The 10,936-nt window shown below is 33.3% G+C and overlaps 1 protein-coding gene across 3 annotated transcripts in view; it reads left to right on the forward strand.

The window, feature by feature from the left end:
• Positions 1-10,618, forward strand: part of TOGARAM1 (TOG array regulator of axonemal microtubules 1) — a 76,094-nt gene extending 65,476 nt beyond the window's left edge. For 2 of the 3 annotated variants that reach the window (XM_045059866.1, XM_045059867.1), the window contains 4 exons: positions 4,423-4,612; positions 6,032-6,251; positions 8,809-8,895; positions 9,475-10,618. In XM_045059866.1, the coding sequence (XP_044915801.1) occupies positions 4,423-4,612; positions 6,032-6,251; positions 8,809-8,895; positions 9,475-9,728 (751 nt within the window). In that variant the 3' untranslated portion in view covers positions 9,729-10,618. The remainder of the gene's footprint in view (positions 1-4,422; positions 4,613-6,031; positions 6,252-8,808; positions 8,896-9,474) is intronic. The other variant, XM_045059868.1, reaches the window with a different exon arrangement.
• Positions 10,619-10,936: the final 318 nt, after the last annotated feature.

Here is a 10,936-nt window from a genome sequence, read left to right on the forward strand (position 1 = left end):
CTCTCATTTGTGGTTTTAATTATTTGGGTTCATTCTCTTTTCTTTTTTAGAAGCCTGGCTAAGGGGTTATCAAATTTATTCTTTCAAAGATCCAGCTCTTACTTTTATTGATCTGTTCCACTATTTTGGTTTTTTGTTGTTGTTGTCTATTTCTATATCATTTATTTCTGCTCTAATCTTTATTATTTCCCTTCTTTTGCTGGCTTTAGGTTTTGTTGTTGTTTTTTCTAGCTGCTTTAGGTGTAAGGTTAGGTTGTTTCATTTGAGATTTTTCTTGCTTCTTGAGATAGACCTGTATTGCTGTATACTTCCTTTTTCCTTTTTCTCCACATCCTCACCAACACTTGTTATTGCTTGTCTTTTTAATAGTAGCCATTCTTACAAGCATGAGACAATATCTCATGATGGTTTGATTTGTATTTCCCTGATGATTAATGATGTTGTTTTCATGGACTTGTTGGCCATTTGTATGGCTTCTTTGGAAACAATGTCTATTCAGTTCCTCTGCCCATATTTGTTTTGTTTGTTTGTTTGTTTGTAGGTGTTTGTTTTCTAGGTTTTTGGTTTTGTTTTTTGTTGTTGTTTTGCTATTAAGTTGTGTGAGGTCTTTATATTTTTTGGGTATTAACCTCTTTCTCTTCAGATATATGATATGCAAATGTTTTCTCCCATTTTGTAGGCTGTCTTTTCATTTTTGTTGATGGTTTCTTCTGTGCAGACTTTAACTTTGATATGGTCCTACATGCTTATATTTGCTTTTGTTGTCAAATCCAAAAAATTACTGCTGAGACCAGTGCCAATGAGCTTACCATGTATGTTTTCTTCTATGAGTTTTGTGGTCTTATATTTAAGTCTTTAATCCATTTTGAGTTGATTTTTGTGTATGGAGTAAGATAGAGGTCCAGTTTCACTCTTTTTGCACATGGCTGGCTGTTTGGTTTTCCTGGCAGTATTTATTGAGGAGATTATTCTTGCCCCGTTGTATGTTCTTAGCTCCTTTATCATAAATTAATTGGTGGATTAATTAACCTCTGGGTTTACTTCTGGTCTCTTTATTCTGTTCCATTTATACATGTGTTTGTTTCTATGCTAATACCCTGCTGTTTTGAATGACAAAGTATGATGCCTTCGGCCTTGTTCTTCTTAGAATTGCTTTGGCTATTCTAGGTTTTTTGTGGTTCTATAAAAATTTCAAGATTGTTCTATTTCTGTGAAAAATGCTGTTGGAATTTCTATGGGGATTGCATTCAGTCTATAGATTGCTTTGGGTAGTAAGGACATTTTAACAATATTAAATCAGTACATGAGCATGAAATATCTTCCACTTATTTATATCTTCTTCAGTTTCTTTTATCAAGGGTTTATAGAGTAGAAATCTTTTACCTTGGCTAAATTCATTACTAGGTATTTTATTATTTTTGATGCATTTGTAAATGAAATTGTTTTTTAATTTCTTGTTCTGATAGTTTTTTGTTAGTGTGTAGAAATGCCACTGATTTTTATATATTGATTTTATATCTTGAAACTTTACTGAATTTGTTCATTAGTTTCTGAGGTTTTTTTTGGTGGATTATTTAGGATTTTCTATATAAAGTTGACCCTTAGACAATGCAGGGGTTAGGGGCATTGACCCTCATGCAGCTGAAAATCTACAAACAGCATTTGACTCCCCAAAAAGTTAACTACCTACTGTTGACCAGAAGCCTTACTTGATAAACATAATATAAGCAGTTGATTAACACATATTTTGTATATTGTATGTTTTAAATGCTGTATCCTTATAGTAAAGTAAACTAGAGAAATTAAATGTTAAAAAAATCATAAGGAAGAGAAAATACATTTACAGTACTATACTATGAAAACTCCACATGTAGGGGTGCCTGGGTGGCTCAGTCCATTGAGCATCTAGCTTCAGCTCAGGTCATGATCTCACAGTTTGAGTTTGAGCCCTGCCTTGGGCTCTGCACTGACAGTGCAGAGTATGTTTGGGATTCTTTACCTCTCTCCCTCTCTCTCTGCCTCTCCTTCCCTCATACTTTCTCTCAAAATAAATAAATAAACTTTAAAAAATATCCACATGTGGGTTACCTGGTGGCTCAGTTGGATAAGCATCCAACTTTGGCTCAGGTCATGATCTCGCAGTTCATGAGTTTGAGCCCTGTGTCGGGCTCTGTGCTGACAGCTCAGAGCCTGGAGCCTGCTTCAGATTCTGTGTCTCCCTGTCTCTCTGGTCCTCCCCCGCTTGTGCTCTGTCTCTCAAAAATAAATAAACATTAAAAAAAAATTTTTTTTAATCCACATGTAAGTGGACCTGCAGAGTGCAAACCCATGTTGTTTAAGGGCCAACTGTATATCATCTGTGAATAGAGGCAGTTTTACCTCTTTCTTTCTTACTTGGAGACTTTTATTTCTTTTTCTTCATAATTGCTCTGGCTAAGACATCCAGTACTGCATTGAATAAGAGTGATGAAAGAGGGTATCCTTACCTTGTTCTTGTTCTCAGAGGAAAACCTTTCAGCTTTTCATCATTGAGTATGATCTTAGCTTTGGGCTCATCATATGTGTCTTATTATGTTCAGGTATCTTCCATCTAAATCCAGTTTGTTGAATGGCTATTGAATTTTGTCAGATGCTTTTTCTTTATCTATTGAGAGGATGATACAGTTTTTATTCTCAATTTTGTTAATATGGTGTATCACATTAATTGACCTGGAGATGTTGAGCCATTTTTGCATACCTGGAATAAATGCCACTTGGTCATTGTGTATGATCCTTTTAATGTATTGCTGCTTCAGTTGCTAGTATTTCGTTGTTGAAGTTCTTTGCATCTGTGTTCTATGATCATTTTAATGCATTCTCTTTTTTTATAAATTGTATTGATGTTAATATATACCTAGTGAGTTTCTCCATTTCACTCTTACTGTATCTTTTCCCCTAAGGTATATTCAATGCTATTCTACTATCAAATCCATTTTGTTTTGAACAGTAAAAAAGTCATCTTTAAACACAAGTATCAGTAATTAGATGACTTCTTGTGGTGTTCTTTTGTTTTACTCTTCATTTTTTCACCTTTTATGTATCATATACTTGTTAGTTTAAATATAAATTTAATCCGGGGCGCCTGGGTGGCACAGTCGGTTAAGCGTCCGACTTCAGCCAGGTCATGATCTCGCGGTCCCTGAGTTCGAGCCCCGCGCCAGGCTCTGGGCTGATGGCTCGGAGCCTGGAGCCTGTTTCCGATTCTGTGTCTCCCTCTCTCTCTGCCCCTCCCCCGTTCATGCTCTGTCTCTCTCTGTCCCAAAAATAAATAAACGTTGAAAAAATATATATATAAATTTAATCCTCTGTTTTTTCTCATTGTATAGAATTAACCATTTTACAAATTAATCTCAGATTAATTTATTTAAATAAATTAAAAATAATGGATGAACACATCTAAGATTTGCATTCTAGATCACCATCCTGTGTCTACTTTTAAGATGATTCTGAGTCATTCATTAACCAGTGCTCTTAAGATAACGTTAGCATCATTTTTAATACTGGTAGTCAGAAATGGTAACTGGCAACTGTTACTATTGTCTGTAAGACTTATCAATTTGCATGACTTAATTTCTTTCAAAGGGATCATTTATCTGCCATATTGAGTCACCCCTTTATAGGAATAAAAAAAACTATGCTAGTAATAGTAATTGAAATAATAAATCCGGTCAAGATTCTAGTTCTCCCACACAAGTTCACATGGTTATTTTGAGTTAACATAGCAGGCCTGAGACTACTATTTTCGGAAAGTCCTACTTACAAGGTTAGCCCTTGGTTGGCATCTAGGAACTAAGATTTCAGGAGGATTGCCACTGTTCCTTAACTGATGAAGAGTAGTTTACTATATCAAAATTATTTGAGCGAACAATATGGTTTATGTTGAAGACCTGCTTTCCTTCTGGGAGCCTGGAATTTTAGTATATCCTAGGCAGAGGACCAACCATGACCAACTCTCAATAAACACCCTGAGCATTGGAGTCTCTAATAAGGTTCATTGGTAGACAGCATTTCACATGTGTTGTCACAGGTTGTTGCTGGAGTAATTAAATTTGTCCTATATTACTTCACTGGGAATGGACCCCTGGAAGCTTATAGCTGGTTTTTTCCAGACTTTGACCCCTACACTTTTTCCCTTTGTTTATTTTGTTTTGTATCCTTTTGCTGTAATAAATCATAGCTGTGAGTAAAACTACATGTTGAATCCTGTGAGTCCTCCTAGCAAATCACCAAAGTTGGGGGAGATCGCAGGGACCCCCTTTAGCCTTGTGGCTATCAGATCAGTTTGTGAAATTTTGAGAAATATATACGTAATAAGATATATTATGTTTATGTTTCTCATAGGATATTAAGAATGAAATTAAATTTACCTTTCTTTGACTTTAGAGAAGTAACTGAAATTCGGGACATCACCAGAAAATCAGTTCCCCGCAATTCCTTAGAAAGTGCTGAATACATTAAAGTCATAACAGGTTTATTAAATGCAAAAGACTTCCGTGATCGTATTAATGGGATTAAGCAGCTTTTATCAGATACTGAAAACAATCAAGAGCTTGTTGTTGGGAACATTGTGAAGGTAATGAACTGTCAAAATTAATTTTCATTTTCAATATGTAGCTAATAGCTCATTAGTATAAAAAATTGCCCTCTTAGTACTTTATGTGTATTGTTTTAAAATGTTAAGCTTAGAAGAATGAATTACTTTCTAGAACAATTCAAAGTAATTGGGAAAAAATAAGAAAATAAAATAATAATATAAGAAAACAGCTGCTTAATTTGTCTGAATTTTCCCACTAGATGGTAACTCTTTGAAAGCTCTGTATTCTCAGAGCTCTTGGAACCTGAAAGCTCTGTATTCTCAGAGCTCTCAGTGCATATATGTCAAGTGAATCAATAAATATTTTAAAAACCAGGGCATTTAGGTGCTCTGATATTACTTAAGAGTAGATATTAAAATTTTTATATGTAGATTAGAAATCTTATATATACTAATTTATATACCAATGTTAGACAACAAGCAATAGAAAAGAAGATAGTAATAAATGTTAGTGGTACCAGAGCATAGATGATTTATGCCTCTTCAGAGTTAATTCAGTTAATTCCATTAGTGATTTATTAATAAAATCCCATGTTAAATTTGTATTATGTGCATTAAACTTGGCCAGCATACCATTAACTACTCTTAATTCCAGTAATGTTGTCTCTTAATTTTCAGAAGAAAGGTACCATATTATCATGCGATGGGCACCAGAAAGTTGCATTTTCTGATATCTGTTGAGTAAAAATAAATCTCTTGGGAAGACTGTTCTCACCATGAAAATTTTTATTTATATATTAACTTTCATATTTTTATGAGAGATGTGTATATGTATATCAGCCTCATAGAATAGCTCTTCACTCACCTAATGTGACTAAAGATTTTGCTTATCAGTCACTTTTTATATCTTAAACTTATGAAAGTTAAGAATTCTAAAGAGCAAGGAATAATTGTTAAAGTAATCAGGTTAAAAGGTAGCAAAAATTTAACTCTGAAATTGCATATAAAATTCTCATAAGAAACCCAAACTGAAACTAAATCAAATCTCTATGGTTGTTACATATCTAATTCTGTTATGAATAGTGATAAAAATGAAAACTTTCCTTGAGTTCTTAGAGTTAGCTAAGCTAACCACACCTTCCAAAAAATAACATTTTTATCACATTTACGGTAAATCAGTCATCTTCATACTAAGTCAAATTTCACAACCTGAATTTATTAGGATGTCTGTTTGAGTGATGTTTGAAGACCTGTCATTTTGCTATAAGAAGGTTTGAGACTTAGATTTAACATCCAAATTTTTATAACATTCCTATTATCTATGTTCAAGTTAAATAAGATGTTGTGTGTATGTTTTTAAATAGTATATTCATAGGATAAATACTACAGAATGCCAAAAAGAATTTAAATAGCTATAAACATTATTTCACATTAAATTATTTACCAATTTACTTTCAGATCTTTGATGCTTTTAAATCTCGGCTTCATGATTCCAATAGTAAAGTAAATCTGGTGGCTCTAGAAACAATGCACAAAATGATTCCTTTGCTTAAAGACAACTTATCTCCTATAATCAACATGCTAATTCCAGCAATAGTAGATAACAATCTGAATTCTAAGAATCCAGGCATCTATGCTGCTGCCACAAATGTTGTTCAAGCACTGAGTCAGCATGTAGGTAAGAAATCTTACTTTTGCACTCAAATTATTTTGACTTTACTTTCATACTTTCTGTCCTACACATGATGTACTTTGTATAATGTTGAAATCATAGATGTTAAATATTTGTCATTTAATGTGATATTTTCAGTAGTTTAAATTATTTTTAGAGTTTAACACTAACCCATTAAATTGACTTTCTCTTATTTTTGATTTTTCAGTCCTTTCATTCCTACCTCAACCTCACATCTGGTGCAAAATTAACTCAAAATGGATTGTAGATTTAAATGTAAAACTTAACTGTAAATCTTTTAAGGATAACATAGGTAAAAATCCTTAGGACTTGAGGGCTTGGTGAAGAGTTGTTAGCATGATACTAAAAGTATGATCTATAAAAGTCAATAAATTAGACTTAATCAAATCTAAAAACATTTGCTCTGCAAAAGACCTGTTAAGTACGTAAAGAGACAAACTACAGTTTTGGAGTAAGTATTTGCAAACCACATGTCTGAGGAAGAACTCAGAATACATAAAGAACTCTCAAAACTGAACATTAAAACAAACAATCCAATTAGAAAATGGGCAAAGGACATGAAGGAACACTTCACTGAAGACGATATATGGATGGCAAATAAACACATAAAAAAGATGTTTAACATCACTAGTCATTAGGGAAATACAAATGCAGGTTAAGACCATGATCACTACACAAATATGTTCATCTGTTCAGGCTGCTTTAGCAAACTACCTACAGACTGGACAGTGTAAAAACAAATATTTATTTCTCACAGTCCTGGAGGCTGCAAAGTTCAAGATCAAGGTACCAACAGATTTGGTATCTGGTGAGGGCCCACTTCCTGGTTCCAGTGGAGCTTTCTGGGGCATCTTTTATGAGAGCTCTAATCCTATTTATGAGGGCTCCACCTTCATGACCTAATCATCTCCCAAAGTCCTCACCTCCAAATACCATAACAACAGGGATTGGGTTTCAACATATGAATTTTGGAAGACACAGACATTCAGTTTATAGCAAGTATTAGGACAGCTAAAATTAAAAAGAGTGATAATACCAAATGCTGACAAGATTTCAGAGAAACTGGATCTCTGCTACATAAATAAAATGGTGTATCCACTCTAGAAAATGGCTTGTCAATTTCTTTAAAAAAAAAAAAAACTAAGCATACACTTAACCATATAACCCATCAGTTGCATTCCTAGGCATTTATTCTACAGAAATGAAAACTTCCATCCAAGAAGTTACACTCTTGTTCATAGCAGCTTTATTTACAAAAGTCAAAAACTTCAGGCAACCTAAATGTAATTCAGTGAGTTAATAGTGAAGAAATTTATGATACATCTATACCGTAAAATAGTACTTAGTGATAAAGTAGTGTTATAGATACATGTAACAATTTGGATGGATCTAAAAGGGCATTATGCTTAGTGAAAAAGGACAGTCCCAAAAGGTCACATGCTGTAGGATGGCATCTTTGTATACCCTCAAAATGGTAACATTTACAGAGATGGAAAACAAATTAGTGGTTATCAGGGTTTGCGGACAGCTAGGAGGGGCTGGATGTGACTATAGAGCAATAGCTCTGCGGAGATCTTTGTGGTGATAGAATAGTTCCATATGCTAATTGCAGTGATCATTACACAAATCTACACATGTGATAAAATGACATAGAACTATACACACGTAGGGATGCCTGACTGGCTTGGTCATTAAAGCATATGACTCTTGATCTCTGGGTCATGAGTTCAAGCCCTGGGTGTAAAGCTTACTTAAAAATCTACAAAGAAGGTGAATGATGTAGATTAGAATTATGCACAGGTATTGTACAAATGTCAGATTCTTTGTTTTGATATGTACTGTAATTATGTAAGATGTAACCTTTGGATGAACAGTACACAGGACCTTTTTGTACTGTCTCTCCAATTTCCTGTGATCTATAATTATTACAAAATTAATGGGGCTCCTGGGTGGCTCAGTCGGTTGAGCATCCGGCTTCGGCTCAGGTCATGATCTCACAGTTTGTGAGTTCGAGTCCCGCGTCGGGCTCTGTTCTGACAGCTCAGAGCCTTTGGAGCCTGTTTCAGATTCTTTGTCTCCCTCTCTCCCTGCTCCCCCGCCCCCGCTCGTGCTCTGTCTCTCTCTCTCAAAAATAAATAAGCATTAAAACTTAAAAAAATTAAAACTGAAAAAATCAGTAAAAATAAAAACTACCCCCTCCAAAATGTAGTTTTTTTCTGTTTTTTTATTTTGTTTGTCTTTAATAAACTTATATTCTATTTTTTGGAATAAGATGACTGGGAGATAGGCAATTCTTTTGCTTTTTTATGCCATATGATAGCTTTTTTAAAACTCTTATTTGAGGTATTTTATTTCTTATTTGCTATAAGAATAGTATTCTATTAAGGTTTTATAGATAATGTTAAGTACTGATTACATAGATTTAAAAATCTTTTTAACACATTTGCATTCATTTGTGTATCTTTTCCTTTTAATGCTTTGTAATGAAAAGTAAGAACTCATAACTCTTTAAACATGTGTCTGTTTTATTCTTTTTGTTTAGACAATTATTTGCTTCTACAGCCATTTTGCACAAAAGCTCAGTTTTTAAATGGAAAAGCAAAACAGGATATGACTGAAAAGCTTGCTGGTAAATATTCTTTAATTGCTATTTCTAAAGAAATATTAACTAAGGAAAAATGATAGGCAGTTCAATTTCTTTTTGGGATAGCTACCAAATTCAATATCATTACCCACAATGTAGAAATGAATTGCATAATGATCTATACGAGAACTTTTTAAGACTTTTACCCCAAATTTTTTTGTTTATCCTTTTTTTTTTCCAGTAAGAATTTCTTCCTTGTCACATTTAAAAATAGACATTAAAATCAAATTGGTACTCATGAAAAACTGTTTCAAATTATTTATTTGATAAAAGATCAGTGGGTTAAAAATGTATGTTTTTTGGAAAACATTGAGATGAATTTGGGGTTTAATTCCTATCTTTACTAATTTTGCCTGAGCTAAGTTGTCCTATGTGGAATTCTAATACTTGAAGATTCCAATCTTTGGGAGAAAAGTTTCTGGCCTTACCTTCTTTAAAATGCTTGACATTTTAAGACAAGTGACATAGAGAAGAAGCTTAGTATATTTTATATGCTGTTTAATTAGCAAAAATTGAATTTATATTTTTAAAAACCTGACTGTTTACTAAATTTTTATGTTTCAGATATTGTTACGGAACTTTATCAAAGGAAGCCCCATGCCACAGAACAGAAAGTATTGGTTGTTTTATGGCATCTCTTAGGGAACATGACAAACAGTGGCTCTTTGCCTGGAGCTGGAGGAAATATACGAACAGCCACAGCTAAATTATCGAAAGCACTTTTTGCGCAAATGGGTCAGAATCTGTTAAATCAGGCTGCATCTCAACCACCACATATCAAAAAGAGTTTAGAAGAATTGCTCGATATGACAATATGAAATGAATTATGAATCTTTGATGAAATATATAGTATGATGAACAAAATTGTTTACATGATGACAAATGGAACTTTTTCAAGTTACATTTTCAGTGCCTGCACTACTCATCTGGTAAATTAAGTCAATGGCTATTTGTATTTGCAGCCAGTGGGCACACATCTGCTCTGTATCAACCCTACCACTTGTACCCATCACAGACAGAGAAACCTAAAATAATTAATATAACCTAATATTCATGAAATCTGAGGCCCATGGAATGAATCCAGTTATATTTTTGAGGAAAGTCCTGCTCATTTGCACTGTTCTATAGAAACCACAGTTCATTGCCCTATATGTACAATTAGATTTGTAATTAAAAATATACTTTTTATTATGTAATCATGTTCTGTCATTACTCAGCCTTATTTTATGAAGTGAAATAAGTCATTGAACTATGTTATCACAAACTAACTTTTGTGTGCTATTTGTGAAAAACATGTATTTCTGAAATCAGTCTGCTAATATGATTGTGCAGTATTAGCTTGCTTTTGCTGCTGTGTTAATGTGATATATTTGCTTACCATTTGGGTTTAATCATCTACATAATTGTGAAATTTAACAAGTTATAATGAAGCATGGTGACCAAAGTTTTAGAAAACACTTAAACATTTTAAATGCACGTTTAAGAAAACGTGTTGAATGTAACTTCCCTATTTTTGTGTGAAAACACTAAATTTTATTTCTATATGTCCTGACATTTATAAAGGTGTTATTTTGCTGCCCAGTTGTGTAATTCTAAAAAATAGTGCCAGGTCTTCTATAGGCTTTTCTCAGAATTCTTGGGCTATAAGTACTGTATGCATCTTAAAAAGAAAAGGAATGTTATAAAAATAAAAGGATTTATTTCTGTAGATATGTGAGAGGTGTCCTATTTTTCCAACTTCCAAATTTGTTAAGATAAAAAGTATGTATATTGTAATACTGACCTATCATTTTCAGTTGGTATACTTGATAAAATATTGACCTATCTCTATTGACCTAACAATAGACCTGGATTATAGTTCTAGCTATAGAACTATAGGAAAATTAGGCATGTGATCTTGGGCAAGTCACTTACCAGTTCTAGGTCTCCCATTTTGTCATCTCTAAAATGTGAGAGCTGACTAGATGATTTTTAAGGTTCTGTTTTGTTCTAAAATTATATGGTTCTGTGTTGTAGTTTATTCAAT

This window comes from Felis catus, chromosome B3 (assembly GCF_018350175.1).
Source record: "Felis catus isolate Fca126 chromosome B3, F.catus_Fca126_mat1.0, whole genome shotgun sequence".
NCBI lineage: Eukaryota > Metazoa > Chordata > Mammalia > Carnivora > Felidae > Felis > Felis catus.